The sequence below is a fragment of the Pleurodeles waltl genome, chromosome 3_2, assembly GCF_031143425.1.
Source record: "Pleurodeles waltl isolate 20211129_DDA chromosome 3_2, aPleWal1.hap1.20221129, whole genome shotgun sequence".
In the NCBI taxonomy this organism is placed as follows: domain Eukaryota; kingdom Metazoa; phylum Chordata; class Amphibia; order Caudata; family Salamandridae; genus Pleurodeles; species Pleurodeles waltl.
In genome coordinates this window covers 119,376,061-119,396,206 of record NC_090441.1, presented here as the reverse complement: position 1 = coordinate 119,396,206, position 20,146 = coordinate 119,376,061, and the positions used below count along the sequence as shown (strand labels likewise).

The 20,146-nt window shown below is 44.7% G+C and overlaps 1 protein-coding gene across 4 annotated transcripts in view; it reads left to right on the top strand.

Annotated features, from left to right (window-relative positions):
* The window catches only part of CUX1 (cut like homeobox 1), a 1,145,546-nt gene that overhangs the window by 538,884 nt on the left and 586,516 nt on the right, over positions 1-20,146 (top strand). For all 4 annotated transcript variants that reach the window (XM_069226953.1, XM_069226954.1, XM_069226952.1 and 1 more), the window contains exon 12: positions 8,794-8,852. In XM_069226953.1, the coding sequence (XP_069083054.1) occupies positions 8,794-8,852 (59 nt within the window). The remainder of the gene's footprint in view (positions 1-8,793; positions 8,853-20,146) is intronic.

Sequence of the window (20,146 nt, the reverse complement as noted above, 5' to 3'; positions counted from 1 at the left end):
ACCTTTAGCAGGGTATCAACCATTAACTTTCTGCCATTCCTTTGTTTACTTAATGTAGCCTGTTAATATTTCTGATGGCTACTTCTGACCGCAGATTCATCACCTTCAGAATGCTCCCAGCAATCAGACTTGATCTAGAGAAGTTTTCTACCAGTGCTCCTGTGCACACAAAGGTGGCGCTGTGTGGGTCAGCTGTGACTCTGTACCACCCCAGAAGTGATAGCGAAGCTGTATGCTAGCACCACCCCTGTGTGCATTCGTTCTGCACCCTTTGACACAAGCTAGAGCTTTGCATCAAATTCTCCTTTGAAAGTGAACTAGGGAAAATGTTGCCACCAATAACAGGATTCATTCCGTGCCATAAATGCAAGAGTCAGATGTTTGTGAAGAACCCACATGGCCTGTGTGTGTGGCTTGGGCTCTGGTCACGTCTTAAGTTGTGCAGCAAGTGCGCTCTAATGCACCCAAAGACAATCTGAGCACAAGAGGCAAAGATTGAAGTTTCAGAATATAAAAGACGGTTGTGGTCAATTTCCCAGTTGGAAATGTTCATAAAATGTCAAGCCTGACTCAACCCCATGCTGCCACTTGGACTCTGACGAGAAGGCGCAAGCATGTCAAGCTAAATATCACACTCCTGTGGTGTCACTCGAATTTCAACCGGTCCAGCAAGTAGTCCCTGCATGACCCAAATCTCCTCCCCTTTCCCCCCTTCCACAGCCATCACCAACCCTACAGCTCTTAGTGGCCTTCAAATAGGCCATTCTCCAAATATTTCATATATGTTTGGCTCCATGGAGCCACAGGGACCAGTAGGTGGACTTCTGCTTGCGGGCCTTTCCCTGATGTCAGCTGACGCCTTGGTACACGTTACTGGCCCTATACCTAGACACTGGTGTAGACCTTCACACTGTAGTGTAGGTGTAGGAGGCTGGACTGGCTTGTAGTGAGTACCAAGGGGTACTTGCACCTTGCACCAGGCCCAGTTATCCCTTATTAGTGTATAGGGTGTCTAGCAGCTTAGGCTGATAGATAATGGTAGCTTAGCAGAGCAGCTTAGGCTGAACTAGGAGACGTGTGAAGCTACTACAGTACCACTTAGTGTCATATGCACAATATCATAAGAAAACACAATACACAGTTATACTAAAAATAAAGGTACTTTATTTTTATGACAATATGCCAAAGTATCTCAGAGTGTACCCTCAGTGAGAGGATAGGAAATATACACAAGATATATATACACACTAGCAAAAATATGCAGTATAGTCTTAGAAAACAGTGCAAACAATGTATAGTTACAATAGGATGCAATGGGGAAACATAGGGATAGGGGCAACACAAACCATATACTCCAAAAGTGGAATGCGAACCACGAATGGACCCCAAACCTATGTGACCTTGTAGAGGGTCGCTGGGACTATTGGAAAATAGTGAGAGTTAGAAAAATAACCCTCCCCAAGACCCTGAAAAGTGAGTGCAAAGTGCACTAAAGTTCCCCTAAGGACAAAGAAGTCGTGTTAGAGGAATAATGCAGGAAAGACACAAACCAACAATGCAACAACTGTGGATTTCCAATCTAGGGTACCTGTGGAACAAGGGGACCAAGTCCAAAAGTCACAAGCAAGTCGGAGATGGGCAAATGCCCAGGAAATGCCAGCTGCGGGTGCAAAGAAGCTTCTACTGGACAGAAGAAGCTGAGGTTTCTGCAGGAACGAAAAGGGCTAGAGACTTCCCCTTTGGTGGACGGATCCCTCTCGCCGTGGAGAGTCGTGCAGAAGTGTTTTCCCGCCGAAAGAATGCCAACAAGCCTTGCTAGCTGCAAATCGTGCGGTTAGCGTTTTTGGACGCTGCTGTGGCCCTGGAGGGATCAGGAGGTCGCAAATTGGACCAGGAGAGAGAGGGGACGTCGAGCAAGACAAGGAGCCCTCTCAGCAGCAGGTAGCACCCGGAGAAGTGCCAGAAACAGGCACTACGAGGATGCGTGAAACGGTGCTCACCCGAAGTCGCACAAAGGAGTCCCACGTCGCCGGAGACCAACTTAGAAAGTCGTGCAATGCAGGTTAGAGTGCCGTGGACCCAGGCTTGGCTGTGCACAAAGGATTTCCGCCGGAAGTGCACAGGGGCCGGAGTAGCTGCAAAAGTCGCGGTTCCCAGCAATGCAGCCCAGCGAGGTGAGGCAAGGACTTACCTCCACCAAACTTGGACTGAAGAGTCACTGGACTGTGGGGGTCACTTGGACAGAGTCGCTGGATTCGAGGGACCTCGCTCGTCGTGCTGAGAGGAGACCCAAGGGACCGGTAATGCAGCTTTTTGGTGCCTGCGGTTGCAGGGGGAAGATTCCGTCAACCCACGGGAGATTTCTTCGGAGCTTCTGGTGCAGAGAGGAGGCAGACTACCCCCACAGCATGCACAAGCAGGAAAACAGTCGAGAAGGCGGCAGGATCAGCGTTACAGAGTTGCAGTCGTCGTCTTTGCTACTATGTTGCAGGTTTGCAGGCTTCCAGTGCGGTCAGCAGTCGATTCCTTGGCAGAAGGTGAAGAGAGAGATGCAGAGGAACTCGGATGAGCTCTTGCATTCGTTATCTAAAGTTTCCCCAGAGACAGAGACCCTAAATAGCCAGAAAAGAGGGTTTGGCTACCTAGTAGAGAGGATAGGCTACTAACACCTGAAGGAGCCTATCAGAAGGAGTCTCTGACGTCACCTGGTGGCACTGGCCACACAGAGCAGTCCAGTGTGCCAGCAGCACCTCTGTTTCCAAGATGGCAGAGGTCCGGAGCACACTGGAGGAGCTCTGGACACCTCCCAGGGGAGGTGCAGGTCAGGGGAGTGGTCACTCCCCTTTCCTTTGTCCAGTTTCGCGCCAGAGCAGGGCTAAGGGGTCCCCTGAACCGGTGTAGACTGGCTTATGCAGAATTGGGCACATCTGTGCCCAACAAAGCATTTCCAGAGGCTGGGGGAGGCTACTCCTCCCCTGCCTTCACACCATTTTCCAAAGGGAGAGGGTGTCACACCCTCTCTCAGAGGAAGTTCTTTGTTCTGCCATCCTGGGCCAGGCCTGGCTGGACCCCAGGAGGGCAGATGCCTGTCTGAGGGGTTGGCAGCAGCAGCAGCTGCAGTGAAACCCCAGGAAGGGCAGTTTGGCAGTACCAGGGTCTGTGCTACAGACCACTGGGATCATGGGATTGTGCCAACTATGCCAGGATGGCATAGAGGGGCAATTCCATGATCATAGACATGTTACATGGCCATATTCGGAGTTACCATTGTGAAGCTACATATAGGTAGTGACCTATATGTAGTGCACGTGTGTAATGGTGTCCCCGCACTCACAAAGTTCAGGGAATTGGCTCTGAACAATGTGGGGGCACCTTGGCTAGTGCCAGGGTGCCCTCACACTAAGTAACTTTGCACCTAACCTTTACCAGGTAAAGGTTAGACATATAGGTGACTTATAAGTTACTTAAGTGCAGTGTAAAATGGCTGTGAAATAACGTGGACGTTATTTCACTCAGGCTGCAGTGGCAGGCCTGTGTAAGAATTGTCAGAGCTCCCTATGGGTGGCAAAAGAAATGCTGCAGCCCATAGGGATCTCCTGGAACCCCAATACCCTGGGTACCTCAGTACCATATACTAGGGAATTATAAGGGTGTTCCAGTAAGCCAATGTAAATTGGCAAAAATGGTCACTAGCCTGTTAGTGACAATTTGGAAAGAAATGAGAGAGCATAACCACTGAGGTTCTGATTAGCAGAGCCTCAGTGAGACAGTTAGTCACTACACAGGTAACACATTCAGGCACACTTATGAGCACTGGGGCCCTGGGTTACCAGGGTCCCAGTGACACCTACAACTAAAACAACATATATACAATGAAAAATGGGGGTAACATGGCAGGCAAGATGGTACTTTCCTACAGTAGGTGCATGCAGCTTGCTTCCGTAGCGATGCCAGAGGAGACTTATGTTGTGGAACAAGATTACAAAATTGCAACCTGTCATAGTTTGTCTAGACCCTAATCCTCAGCCTCTACCTATATTACCAGAAGTTTGCAGCTTTTTTTTTTACTCAGATTCTGATGATGCTTTTCGCACAATACCTACAGTTCCTTATGATACTGATATTGATGAGGATGAAGAGGTGGATAGTTTACTCCCCCATCATTACAAGGACGAGGCTTATATTTGAACCTACAAAATGCCGGTAGGCTAGATACATCCTGTGAGAGATAGACTCTCCATAAGGGCCACCAGTGGAACAAAGTACCTCTTTCAAAGTAGTGGTACTAATAGCAGCAGAAGTTATAGACTTACAATTGGCTACTTTTGGTACAAAGGCAAATTTACTAACTGAAATTCTTCAACCTGGGCCCCCTTTTCCCCAAATTACCCCTGCCATTTATAAAGCCTTTACTGAGAGTATAACGTAGTTTACTCTCCATTAACATAGCAAACATAGGAATGGAAATCTTAAATTCAAATATACAACATACAATATATTTCAATTTAGATATTTATTATAGCTAATTAAACATTCAGTTCGCACATAATATAATCAACATAGAATCAACCCAAAAAATTATAATACAACCCCCTACCCTAAATAAAACATACATATATGAAAACATAAATAACATACCAGTAAATACGCAAAAATAAACAAATAACACAGAACCAACAAAATCACAAAATAATATACATACAAATTTACAACCGCCTAATACATGAGAGGATATTTAAACCGCACAATAAAGTTACTGCTTTGATGCTACAATTATGCGTTGTAGTTTGGATTGTATAAATTTCAACATAATAACAGCCAATTCTAGGTTATAATTTCCTGATTCAAATTCTCGTGTTACAGGCCTGATGGTAGCCAATCCTGGTCAGGGCTTCAAATTTGCCAATTTCAAACACTTCATGCCAATGTTCAAGACATGCCAATTTACAAGCCGACGCGCGTTTCGGTGAGTGAAGAAAAATATAAATACACCTTCATCAGGACTTTATGATTCAGTATAATTGGCATACGTACATCTTGTAATCTGCCTATCAAAGAAACATCAAAACTATTCATTACAATTCTTTGCATAGGGGGAAGGCTCGAATCATGTCAGATTTGCAACCAGACCAACTCAAGTGACTTAATTAAGAAAAAACACCGATAAAGTGCCCAAGATCAAAATATATAAAACCAATGCTTAATAAAGGTAAATAAATCTAAAGATCCAAGGAAAGCACCATTAGTGTCCAGCAAAATACTAGATAAAGTGCAGAAATAGAATCACCTATAGCCTAAAAGTGTTGGATTACCACCGAGAGAATCTAGTCAAGAATAGTAAAAGACTAGTTTGTTTATATTAAAATAAGATAAAATACCTTAGATATGAAAGAACTTAGATATCCCTTACAGGCTGGATTAAACACTCTCCAACTTCAAATTTGTAGTCCAAAATGAAGGACTAACACATGGATATAGCTAAATGAAGCTATGCTTTCTCACTCTAAAAGCAGTAGGTAAGTCTGTAGTTAGCGATTGTACATATGAGCAGATTTTTTCTTTTCTATCCTGTGGACTTTTCTGCCCTGTGCAAGCTAATGATTTCATTATGTTTGCTTTTAGAGTGAGAAAGCATAGCTTCATTTAGCTATATCCATGTGTTAGTCCTTCATTTTGGACTACAAATTTGAAGTTGGAGAGTGTTTAATCCAGCCTGTAAGGGATATCTAAGTTCTTTCATATCTAAGGTATTTTATCTTATTTTAATATAAACAAACTAGTCTTTTACTATTCTTGACTAGATTCTCTCGGTGGTAATCCAACACTTTTAGGCTATAGGTGATTCTATTTCTGCACTTTATCTAGTATTTTGCTGGACACTAATGGTGCTTTCCTTGGATCTTTAGATTTATTTACCTTTATTAAGCATTGGTTTTATATATTTTGATCTTGGGCACTTTATCGGTGTTTTTTCTTAATTAAGTCACTTGAGTTGGTCTGGTTGCAAATCTGACATGATTCGAGCCTTCCCCCTATGCAAAGAATTGTAATGAATAGTTTTGATGTTTCTTTGATAGGCAGATTACAAGATGTACGTATGCCAATTATACTGAATCATAAAGTCCTGATGAAGGTGTATTTATATTTTTCTTCACTCACCGAAACGCGCGTCGGCTTGTAAATTGGCATGTCTTGAACATTGGCATGAAGTGTTTGAAATTGGCAAATTTGAAGCCCTGACCAGGATTGGCTACCATCAGGCCTGTAACACGAGAATTTGAATCAGGAAATTATAACCTAGAATTGGCTGTTATTATGTTGAAATTTATACAATCCAAACTACAACGCATAATTGTAGCATCAAAGCAGTAACTTTATTGTGCGGTTTAAATATCCTCTCATGTATTAGGCGGTTGTAAATTTGTATGTATATTATTTTGTGATTTTGTTGGTTCTGTGTTATTTGTTTATTTTTGCGTATTTACTGGTATGTTATTTATGTTTTCATATATGTATGTTTTATTTAGGGTAGGGGGTTGTATTATAATTTTTTGGGTTGATTCTATGTTGATTATATTATGTGCGAACTGAATGTTTAATTAGCTATAATAAATATCTAAATTGAAATATATTGTATGTTGTATATTTGAATTTAAGATTTCCATTCCTATGTTTGCTATGTTAATGGAGAGTAAACTACGTTATACTCATAGTATTGCTTCCCTGTGTGTTACTCCCTGTATCTAGCTCAGGGACCCTGTTTAGATACGAGGTAAAGCCTTTACTGATACTTTGAAAGTGGTGTGGCTAAGCCATGTTCTGGCCCTCCAGTTGACTATCCTGTGGCTAGGTGGCATAAATTGGTCCCCGGCAATCGAATTTCCTGGCTACACACCGCAAGACTGGTAGTTTGAGCTTCACCTACTAAGGCGAGTTCACATTTTTCAGTTAGAACGTCAAAACAGATTGAACCTGTAGGTAAGAAAATGATCTCTTTAGTCTGCTTGGCTTGCAGATCTGTGAGTGCAGTATGCCTTTTGGGTAGGTATGCCCACGCTTTGTGGGACATTGTCAGTGAGATCTTGCTATCTGTCCCGGACAACTGCAGAGCCTTGTTGTCCCTAACGGTACTATCTAGCGCCACTGATTTGGCGCTAGAACAATTTTTGAATAGCTGCGCCACAGCACGATCTTTGGAACTATTGCAACCTGCCCAGCAGTTTCTCCAATAGTACCAGAAAGTAAGCAGCTTTTCTAAAGGACTGGCTTACAGTCATCCCAGCCCTCCCTACCTGTGCTACAGCAAGAGTCCCCATCCATTGAAGGAAGAAGATGTGGCAGCAGATGTGGCCACTCACAGCTGAGAAAGTAATCTTCCAACTCTTCCTACCCTGCTGTAGTGGCATGCAAGCTGCTTTAGTTTCCCCCCACAGTGTCGAGGCCAGTCAGTAAGAGGTAAAATACATTATTTCGTCCCTATAATGAGAACTATTACATCATACAGGTTCGTCTTACAAGCAGTTATGCTCTGTCTTTCAACTCCTCCTCGACCTCTCATTCTCCCACATCTGAACTACATTCAGAGGATCACTCCATTATCTTTGATGTAAGAAGTCCCTGCTTCTTGTGTCCAAGGGTGCCATTGAACGGATGCTGGCCCAGAGAGTAGAAGGGTGCTACTACACGTGATACTTTCTTGTGTCAAAGGAAAACTGAGACGTCAAACCTTTTGACGCCTTTTCATGGAACATGGGGCTCAAAATACTCAGTCTATTTCTGTCCACTTTGGAACTAGGACACTAGATGGTGTCCCTAGACTTGAAGGATGCCTATTTTCATATACCCCTTCCTACAGGCATCAGCTGTTTGCAATGGGGTCAGAACACTTTGTTTGCTGTGCTGCCTTTCAGTCTTAACTTAGCCTCTGTGTGCACGAAAGTGATTGCAGTGGTTGCAGCGCATCTTTGGCAGTCCAGGACACATGTATACGCATGCCTCGACTAATAGTTAGTGAAAACAGACTTGTTGCAGTCAATCGCAGACCATCTCCAGACAATATCTGAACTCTTGATTTTTACATTATCATAAGGTCTCAAGCTAGGAATCAGCATTATGTATTTGACAATTTGTAGCATGCTCTGAGTGCCGAGGAGGAGAAAGATTGGAGACACATCAAATAATATAAAGAATAAGGTGAGCTGGTATACGGTCCACTCTGTCACTTCCCAGGTGGTACAGTCACCGGGGAGGAGCTCCACAGTGCCACTTAGTGGCACATGAGAGCATTGCTAGAAAATTCTGGCACCTTGGCGTAATCAAAAGGTAAGGAATCTGTGATTAGATAGAGTATCTACCATAAAGAGCATTACCAAAGGTAAGTGACTTGTTCTACTGTTCCTACACATGGGGTAGTGCGAGAGGTGTGAAATCAGTTTATATGGAGGGAAAACCTTAATAATGCTAGGGTAGTCTGTGTTGGATCTTACAAGTGTTTTGGTTATATACGGTTACTTTGAGTGCTTACAGACCATCCTTACACTTGTCACACTGTAGATGTGATATTTGCACCCAGAAAGAGACCCACCACACATGAAGGCATTTTTTCTGGTTACTTAGTTGGAATCAAGGAGCATCCTGTGGGAAGTATGATCAATGGAGGTAAAATATGTGGCTATCCTTAAGTGTAACAGTCATAAGTTTGTTGCAGTGCTCCAGTTTAACAAGAATAGGTGATATGTCGTCAGTGAAAGACATTTTCTTTTTCGTCATCTTTTGCGTTTTTGTTTTTTGCAGCAACTGGAAGAAAAGCTGAAAGGTCAGGCGGACTATGAAGAGGTTAAAAAAGAATTAACGTGAGTATATTCATTAAAACAAATATACGTTGAAGTACTTCTGCTTTCACAATCCTTGTTGGTCTACAACATTGAAAGTGATTAATGGTACGCAGCTTGCTAACATTCATATACACCATCATGATTTACATATAGTATTATATATTCCCCTATATGTGGGATTCCAGAAAGTATATTTTAAAAGAGAAATCTCTTTTCAAAAATATTTTAAAACCCAGTGATGTTCAATTAAAAAACAGCATTTGGATTTCTTTTTGTTTACACTCCTATTGGAAGTTAAGGTAATTATCAGCAAACAACAACTGTGGTAAAAATAGGATGTTTATTTCTTCCATTTAAAAGGCCTAACCCAACAGAAAACAACTGGGTAAGACTTATCCTACTTACAGAAGAATTTGAATTTTTCATTTTCACTTTAAACATTTTTCTGCTGTGTGGAGCAGGAATTCTTCATGACACAGGTGTGCATTTTCTCTTTATCTCACCTGTTAATGCTTTTGGGAGTTGGGAACATTTTTCTCAAGGACAGATTTTTAAAATCAGTATCTTGATTCTTTATCTTAGGTGTTTGTAACAAAACTCCACATTGTGATTGGGACATATACACTACATTGCATGCCTTCTGAATAGTCACGGTCAATGATTTTGGTATATATCAAGAATAACAAATTAGGGCCCATTATGAGACGGTGAATATATTTTTTGTTTATTCCTATTTCTGCAAGAGAGGGTCTCCTCCTCCCCCATGGGCCCACCTCTTCTTGCTTGAGGGATCCTTTAAACAAAGGCACCATCATTGCTTGTGTTCCACATGAAGGACTTCAAGTTGGAGAGCTTTAAGTGCGCCTTGGTCAGTGAGTTCCCACTCTCCATTATCACCTAGTGTTGGAATATTGAGACCTTTCTCAAAAACTAGACTAGGTAAGAAGTAGATGAGCACTTAATGTCTAGAGCCCCCGGTTCAAGTCAGTGCTTCATGCTGCAGATCTGGAGAAGACACACAAACCTCCTACCACATGCAGATATATTATTCATCAAGCACCTCCTCTAGGTTAGGAGTTTCCTCTCTAACTGACAAGAGCAACATCCCAAAAGGGGTGTCTGATTGCTTTTTTTCCAGCCTGGAAGGCTCTCAATCCAGACTGTGGGGTACAGAACAAACACCCAAATGCCATCCCAGGCATAGTTCACACTCATAGACATCCTTAGTTAGTAAGTTCACACTCACGGTTGTCACCTAGAACTGAGATGTTGCAGCTTTGCTCAAAAGCTAGACCAGGTGAGATATAGATGACCACATCCGTGATGTCTAGTGCTGCAGGAGAAGTCACCAGTTTTTGCTGCAGAGCCAGAGAAGAGACACAAACCTGCTACCACATACAGATATAAGTTATTCATCCAGCATCGTTTAGAGGCACCTCTCCTAAATGTCAAGGGCAGCATACTAAATAGGGCTTCTGATTGTGTTTTTTCTGCCTAGAGAGCTGAGGGTATAGCCTAGGAGATAGAGCACTGAAATGCCATCCCAGGCATAGTCTACGGTAAAAAAAAAAAAAAAAAAAACGCAAATGACATTTCAGATACTTTAACCATGTTAAGTATGGTAGGAAAGTGACTTCTTTCTTGGCATGGTTACCCCCATTCTCTGCCTGTTGTCAGTGTGTTTGACTGTGTTCACAGGACCCCAGTGATTATGCTCTCTCCCTTCTAACTTGGTAACTGTACCTTTTTCTTCCCACAATTGGCATACTGGCCCCCCCATGTGAGTCCCTTGTATGTGGTACCTGGGTACCCAGGGCATTGGGGTAGCAGGGAAACCCTATGAGCTGCAGCGGTTATTCTTCCACCCATAGGGAGCCCATGCAAAGGGTTCTGCAGGCCTGCCATTGCAGTCTGCGTGAAACGGGTTCATGATCCCGTTTTCACAACCAGTCACTGTAAGTCACTCCTGTGGTAGGCCTTCTCAGCCCAGAGGGCAGGGTGGAGGTGCCTGTGTGTGAGGGCATCCCTGCACTAGCAGAGGTGCCCCCACAAACTCCAGGCCCATTTTCCTAGATTGTATGCGTTTACTGGACATAGGTCACTACCTATGTCCAGCTACATAATGGTAACTCCAAACCTGGACATGTTTGGTGTCAAACATGTCAGAATCATATCCACCACTGTTGCAAGTATTGGAAGTATGATTCCATGCACTCTGGGGGCTCCGTCTTAGATTACCCCCAGCATTGCTACCACCAGTCTTACAGGGTTTTCTGGGCAGCCCAAGCTGCTGCTACCCCTCAGACAGGTTTCGGACCTCCTGCTGCTTGATCTGAGGAAGCTCAGGAAGGCAGAACAAAGGATTTCATTTGGGAAAGGGAGGTAACGCCCTCTCCCTTCGGAAATAGGTGTGACTGGCTTGGGAGGGGTAGCCTCCCCAAGCCACTGGTATGCTTTAAAGGGCACATTTGGTGCCCTCTGTGCATAAACCAGTCCACACCAGTTCAGGAACCCCCAGTCCCTGCTCTGGCACGAAACTCTACAATGGAAAGGGGAGTGACCACTCTCCTGTCCATCACCACCCCATGGGTGGTGCTCAGAGCTCCCCAAGAGGGTCCCTGTATTCTTCCATCTTGTTTTTAAGGTTGGCAGGAACTCTGGGAGCATCTGAGTGGCCAGGCCAGGCAGTTGACATAAGAGCCCCCTCCTGACTTGTGCTTACCTGGCTAGGTGAGCAGTTCCCCTTTCAGGGCTATTTAGAGTCTCTCTCTCGGGTGGATCCTCAGATTCGTTTTGCAAGATTCCATCAGGATTCCTCTGCAAGCTCCACTTCGACTGCTGGCCACTAGAACTGCAACTGGACCCTCCAGGAAGTGACAACGCTGCAATCCACGAAGAAGATTATTCTGCAACTTTGTTTCCACGGCTCCTGACAGCTTTGCAACATGTCCCCGGCTGTGCATCCTCAGAAGACAGCAACCCTTCAGCCTGCACTAGAAGAAGAGGGAATTTCCCTTGAAGTGAAGAAGTCACTCCCCTGCATCAGCAAGCACCTGCTGCAACGGCGACTGGCTGCGTGGATCTCCCCTCATCTTGAGCTGCATGGATCCTGCATCACGGGTGGTGGTCCAGAGTAGTTCTCTTGGTCTTCTCTGCCAGCTGTCCAACTTTGGTGGAGGTAAGTCCTTGCCTTCCCACCCAGGACATCACCTGGTGCACTGCGTCTCTTGCAGCTGCCAAGGCTTGTTTGCATCTCCTCCAAGGGATCTTCAGGTGATGTGTAGCTCCAGTCCCCAGCACGCCTTCCTGCGACACACAGCCCTCTGCGTGGTTTTCCTGCGGCGTGTGACCCCTTTCTGTATTGCTGTGTGGGCTCCTTCTGCGACTTCTGTCCCCCCCCATCCTGTGGGATTCCTGAAGGTGCTGCATCTGCTCACGTGTACTCTCTGTGATGCTGAAGGTCCCTTGTGATCCCCCCTCCTGGGCCTTGCTAGTCCCCGGCAGCAGCACCTTTCTACTAACCACGACTTTGCCAGGGCTTGTTGATGGAATTTCTGCACGACAAAAGTCTGCAATATTCATTCCAGCGGGGGACAGCTTTTGCATCCTTCAGGAACTCTTCTCTGGTTCCAGGGCTGCAGTGCTGACATGATGTTCATCACCGTCGACCAACTCCTGCAAGTACAGCTGAGTGGGTAGTAGCTCCTACTCCTCCCGGACTCCACTGTGACTTTTGGACTTGGTCCCCTCTCTCCACAGGTCTTCTTCTCCAGGAATCCACCACTGATTTCTTGCAGTCTTGTCTGGGTGACTTATTTTCTTCTTTTTCTTCCTTTTGGGTGGTTTGGGGAAATTCCAGTGATTTACTCCTGCTTTCCTGATCGCTGGGGGGTATTGTGTTACTTACCTCTGTGGATTTATAGTACTCCCAGCTCCCCTCTACACGTTCCACTTACCTAGGTGGGGGTCCTGAGTTTGCATTCCATTGTTTTGTATATGGTTTGGGCTCCTCCTAAGGTCATTATTGATTACCTACATTTGCACTGTTTTCTAACCTTTTCTATGCCTATTTTTGATTACTAGTGTACATATTTAGTGTGTTTACTTACCTCCTAAGGGAGTACTGCCTTTTTAGTAATTTTGGTATTGTCACTAATATAAAGTACCTTTATTTTTGCAACACTGTGTGGTTTCTTTCATGTGTGTAAGTGCTGAGTGACACTGGTATTGCATGAGCTTTTCATGTATCCTAGATAAGCCTTGGCTGCTCATCCACAGCTACCTCTAGAGAGCCTGGCTTCTAGACACTGCCTACACTTCACCAAGAGGGGATGCTTGGATCTGATATAAGGTGTAAGTACCCACCACACACCAGACCAGCTTCCTACACGTATGTATTGGACAGGTACAGCACAAACATGCACACTGACCTTGAGGGCACTGTGCCCTCGTAGTGGGGAGTTGTACATAGGTTTTGTAGAATGAATCATTTTCTGGATTCTCATGCTATACATTATTGCGCCATCTACTGGTTGGGTCCAGAATTGAGGGTATGTCCATCCCCTCTGTGACATCAGAGGGCGCCCCGGATGTTCGTGTGCATTGTTACCATCTTCTGATTCTTTTTTCCTTGTATCTCGAAGGAATGGAGGAGCTTCCAAAGTTATTTTTAAAAAATTAAGTTTTTGGAAAGAAAACCATCCGATTCACTAAAAACAGCGAGAGAGACTATGATCAGAGAGAAGGGGGGGGCCCTTCTCTCTACCACCCGACGAGGGATTCCATTTGTACCGGTTACCTTGTCCGAGAATTAAGGCAGGTAGGGGTCATGGAAAATACCCCTTTTAAATTCTGACCCAGCTGCCACCACAAGTTAGCCCAGAGAGACCCCCATGAGGTCTGCAATCTCTGTTTCCCAAAGGATCACTGAGACGAGGACTGTGAGGCCTGCGCTGCATTTGTACCCAAAACACTGAAGGTATGTCGAAAAAGAGGCTGGAACACTACACCACTAAGGCTACAGGTTTCGCTGAAGGACCTCCCTCGCCCTGTCCAGCGACAAGTAGAACTTCACAGAAGTCAAGACAGCACAATGAGGGGAGTCACACGTCGAGATTATGACGTTGAGACCAAGAAGAGACAAGCTTTGACAAGGGCAGAAAAGAACACCCAATGAGGGAGATTAAGGTAACAAAACCGCCGAAAGACTCTAACCCAAAACCCTCAGACATCAAGTATCACAGAGCAGACTCAGTGTCAACACATTCCTCGACCAAAGGTGAGCCGAAAACTAAGGAGCCACACAGATCCCGACCAAGGAATTCCAATTAATGCAAGACACCACTGAAACCCTTGGTGACTTAATCTGCTCAAGAATGAAGTCAAAGTTTTTACATAGGAAAGCCATAGAAAGAGTACCACCGAAAGAAGCAAACAAGGGAATCTGCTCGCCTCATTTCCTGGTCCCCAAACAAAACAAGTTCAAACCCTGAACCCAATCTAGACCTCAGTTTCGTAAACAAGTTCATTTGTTCACAACGCTTCAAAATGACAACTCTCCAAGGAGTAATACCACTTCTAAGGAAAGGTGATTATATGGCCACCTTAGATCTAAAGGGCGCCTTCCTACACATACCTATCAACCAAAAACACAATATTACCTCAGATTTGTACTAGACAAAGTACATTGCCAGTTCAGAGTGCTACCATTCGACATAGACAGCCCCAAAGTGTTTTCACAAAATGCCTCGCAGTGGTAGCAGCACACCCAAGAAGACAAGGTATCCATGTCTACCCATACTTTGAGGATTTAATATTAAAGGCATAGTCAAGACAAAAATGCCAAAGATATTCAAACAGTGATCGCCACACTGCAGTGATTGGGCTTCACAATAAACCACAAACATTCATCACCTCAAACAGCACAGGTAAAGGTGTTCCTGCGATCAACCTTAAACTCAAAGACAGCACAAGCATATCCAGTATCAAAGAGAGCAAAAGCAATCACAGAGCAGACTCACCTCTGACAGAGGTGTTGGTCTCTGACAGTAAGGACTGTCATGAAACTAATGAGCATGATGGCATTATGCATGCTGCTCATAATACATGCAAGACTGCCATGTGCCCCTTCCAGAAATGGATCTGCAACAAATGGCCACAAGCCACCGGGAATTGGGAGAACCTAGTGGTTGTCACAGCAAAAATACAAAGGGAGATAAAATGGGGGACATCAAAGGATGGAACCTTAGGGAAGCCATTCAAGACACCAACTCCAATTGTGACCATCACAACAGACGCATCCCACAAAGGTTGGGGAGCACATACAGGCAACCTGACTGTATGGGGACAGTGGAACAGCACAGATGCGCGGAAACACATCAACTACCTGGAAATGAAAACAGTTTTCCTAGCCTTGAGGGCTTTCCAAGCACACATAACAGGCATGACCATACTAATACAAGCAGACACCACAACAACCATGTTTTATCTCAGCAAACTGAGAGGCACAAAATCATTCACCCTGAGCAAACTAGCCCAAGAGATATTGAAATGGACAATAGCAAGAAGAATAAGTCTTCAAACTGACAGCCTTCCAGGGATACAGAACACAGATGGGGACAGACTGAGCAGGAAAAAAAACAGCTTGCACGAGTGGGAACTAAAACATGACACACTGGCCTGGGATAGACCCCTTCACATCAGCCACAAACGCAAAATTGCAACACTTCACCTCCAGGTTTCAACACCACCAGTCAGCGAATGCCCTGTCAGTAAACTGGTTAGGGAGATTTGCATAAGCTTTTCCTCCAATTCCCGTGATACCGAAAGCCAAAGAACCAGAAACAAGCCTTATCCTCATACCTCTAAGGTGGGCCAGACAGACCTGGTACTAGGACCTAATAGAGAGGTCCAGGGGACAAATGATCGGTATTGAGGCAGATCAGGATGTGCTAACACTGCAGGACGGGGACAGTGTACAACCCGGAGCGAGCAACTCTGTCTAGCGACCTGGCTCCTGAATACTTAAATTTCAGGCATCTACAATTGCTTCGTAGGACAATGGAAATCCTTAAAGAAGCAAGGAAAGCCACCACCAGAAAATTTTACACTGCAAAATGGACCAGATACATTCACTGGTGCATAAGTAACACAAAGATGGAGACAAGAACAGAACAGGAAACTGTATTGTCTTACCTCCCTCACATTTTAGACACCGGGTTAACCTACTCATCTTTAAAACTACACCTATCAGCAGTGATAGCCTATACCAGAGGGACTGCATGGAACACTTTTTTCACATTATTAGTGGTGAAGAGATTCTTAGAAGGAGCAAAAAGGATTACACCACTTAGATCAGTTCCAGGTCCATTGTGGAACTTAAACATCATGCTAACGCAATTAATGACAAAGCCGTTTGAACCTATGAACAAGATGAATCGCTCACACTCAAGACAACATTCCTAATTGCAATCTCATTGTCGTGTAGGCTCTCATTATTCTAAGGAGACTACTGGATTTCGAGTGGCAGAATCGCCTGCAGTGTGGGAGACTGAGTCTAACCCAGTACAGGTGACACCTGTCGCTCCAATCCGGGTTCTGCTCCGGCTAACTAGCAGTGCCTCATCTCTACCCAAGGGCAGGGATGATTGGGCAGCCGAGCGCATGACATAACTGGTTTCTCAGGGAAGCCGTGGTCACTCAGGTCTTATCCGTTTCTCTCAGTTACATTAGTCTCACATACACACTGACAAACAGAGGCAGTTTATATTTCAATAATGCTTTAATAAAGCAACTGCATCTTAGATAGCAAAGCGGGGACTGCAATAACCAGGACGATACAGCATGACGAGATTGAAGTTGTGACAAGGAGATTAAAACATAAAAATAATGCTACCATATTGTCACTAGAGTTAACAGACTAATTCCTAATGTGTAAGGGACAGGGAAGTGTTTTTATAATAAAACAGCTGGTGTTCTAAGAAAATGTTCCTACATAAGGATGTGTATTTTCTATGAATGTCAGTCTAAACTTCTACCACATTCACCGGCAATCTATCTTGCTGTGGCCTTGAAAGAAGCACAGAGTGGGCAAGAATGTTTTGTTTGAGAACAGAGTGCTGGCCTAGGCAAAAACAGTCAGATAGAGAGAAAATAAAACAAGACCGTAAAAGTGGCTACTGTAACAATAATAAAGCAAAGCCAAATAAAATACATCTAGGTTAAAGTGCACAGCGGCAAGCCTAGTATGTTAAAATAACGTGCATGGAGCTATAACTAAAATGGCTACACAACATCAGCATTACACAGAGTGAGTGAGCGGCAAGCATTAACAATACAGTAACCATACCTGCAGTTACACAAAGACAAGGTAGTCCTCAGAACTAACCCACAGTGTGTACCCAAGGTGGTGATTCAGTTTCATATCAACTACAGTATTCAGCTACCATCCTTCATCAAAGAAACATTGGATGTAAAGAGGGCTTTAATGCACTATCTGCAAGAAACAGACGTTTTGTAAAGAACAGTCGTTGGTCTCATTTATCAAAGCAGCCAAGGGTTCCTCAGTAACTAGAGAAACATTCTAAAGATGGATTGTGGAAAAAATACAGATTTGCTATTCGAGGATGAGTGACGCTGCCCACGAGTCCACTCAAAAACAAAAAAGGGCGCAGCGCTAGCTTTCCTAGCAGACATATCCGTAGACACAATCTGTGCAGCAGTAACGCGGGCGTCCCCACACACCTTTGCAAAACATTATTGTGTGGACATTCAGATGAACAAAGAGGCACAGGTGGGACAAAAAAATACTAAAACACCTGTTTGCTAACGCTTGAGCATTTCATTTCAACCAACCCATGAGGAGAGATACCGGTACATATTCTAATGCACAGCATGTGAATCCATAAAACTCACGTGAGGACTGGGCCACAGGGGACACACACGGCTCAGCCGTTAAACCAGTAGTCATCACATCTAGGCACTACTCTGAACAGATCCATTGTTACACAAACCTACGAAAAGACTTCTTGCTTCCCTGACCTGGTCAGTAAGAAAGGATAGACTTGTGCAAGGAAGCAAGGTAGGACTCCAGAAACCAGCCTGCCCTGGGGGAATGGCACCTACTGCCATGATCACGCCAAGAGGTGCAGGGTCAAAACAGCCACATCGCTCCTGCAGCGCAGGAAGCTCTCACTCACGGTTTGTTTGCCAGTAGAACTACAGGAACCAGCCTGCCTTGGGGGAAGCCTGCCTAACGCCATGATCGCGTCAGGAAGCGCAGGGTCAAAACAGCCACAGGGCTCACGCAGCGTGGGCTGGGTTGAGCCACCCCTCTTGGCCAGGTCTCTGTGCCCGCAGCCCAATTTTGATATCGGCAGGCCTTGTGGCCCTGCGGTAAGAACATGGGGGAAAAAAAGATCACAACTGGTACTGTGGTGGGGGTACCATTACCACCTTAGACTCTTTCTTGTGTTTGTGGGAGTCCTCTCAAAAGAGATCGAACTAGCTGAGCTGCGCCTCTCTTGGGAGATAGGCTAAGATATCTCTGAACAACCCCATTCCCCCCAAGTGAAATTGCATGGAGCAAGGGAAGCGCTCTCTGGCTTACAATTTGTCTGACTTAACAGTATTTCTAGCTGGGTCTAGTCCGCTGCACTCCTCAAGTGAGCCCTGAGTAAAAAACAAGAAAGGGGTGACTGTGCGGGAAAGACCTGCTATTATTTCTAACAAGACATTGGAGATCTAGGGGGAGGCAGCACCTGCAGCGGCATATTACAACAACGATGAACTTTGTTCCAGGGTTAAACTCATGCTGAAACTATTCCTGAAACCCCTCCAGTTCGGCCTTGATGCCATGGAGGCTAAACTGTCGGGCCAGCGTTGTGACGATTTTAGGATAAATCCTCAGAGGGGGCATGTACAACATCGTGTCACTTTAGGATGGCAGGTTGAGAGTGGTACTTGTGCGAACACAGCAGTTAATACCTGCTGTAATTGAGGAGGTGAATAGGAATGTGGAATCCCTAGGGGCAAATGCCCCATTACAGAAGGGGGCCTCAAAGGCAGTTAAAGCATTTTTTTCTGTCCTCATAGTATTCCACATCCGCGGGAGAGAGTCATAAAGGTGTGCCTTTTGGGAGAAAGGAACTTCAGTAACAGCCAATCTGCACCTCACGACACACGTAACTCCCCTCTCTCCGCACTAGACCAATCGCAGCTATTGTACACACAGGAGATGCGTGCACCTTTGCCAGCTAGTCTACACCCTAACTGAACCTCATGGAAGAGGTAGAATTGTAATCATTGGACTATTTCGAAAGGAGTTCATTGGTTTGCTGGGCATTTTCCCAAATAAACCAACATTCATCTCTTTTGTTGGGAGAACCCATATGCTCCAAACTACAAAAATAATTAATGGACGCAACCCACTCCAACACAGTGGGGGTGACGACAAGGTCCACCTCAATCAAATTTCTCATCTGGCAAGAAGAATCAACACAAACATCAATTTCTTATAATGCATAGGGAGCTTTAATCCCCGAGTTGTCCCATAACACATCCCGAAGATTATCAGAGGAAGGCCTACCTCCACCTCTGGACTTATAACATCCTTGAGTACTCTTTCAACGGTACCCAAAAATCACCAGGCCTTGGGCAGTACCAGAACATATGCAAATCGTTTGCCTTTTCCTCATCACAATGCAGACAATGTTTTTTGGTCTTCCCTAGAACTGACAGTTTCTCTGGGGACCAGTATACTTTATATATTGTAAATAAATGGTTTTACTTCAGATAAACAGATTTAGTAGCAGACCAAAGTGTAGAGCATGAAGTTTTCTATGTGTTACCAATGTCAAGAACTGGGAAGACCTCTCCCCATTTCTTTTCCGGGAGAGACAACCCATCATCCGTTACCTCAAGTAGTGCCTGATAATACAGTGCAATTTCTTTATGAACAGACACCTGAACTAGTTTCTCCTCCCAAATGTTCTTCCCAACTCCCGCCTGGAAAGTGGGAACCCAACTAGCCAACTGATAATATTTAATCTTTGAAATCCTGTATCCAGCTAGTTCCTCAAATTTAGACCAGGATATCAACTTAGAACCCTCCAAATGTTTCCCCCATTTCGTCACCCACTGGCCTTTGATGGAAGTGCTAGCTTACCTAAAAGACAATCAGGGGTGCCTGGTGAACCCCAAATGGGCCAAATAACTAAAATAGGTTATCCCTAAAGCTCGTTGAATCTGCCACCAAACTCTACAGGCATCCTTAAGAATCTTCAAATGAACCCTTTTGAAGTATTTCGGACACC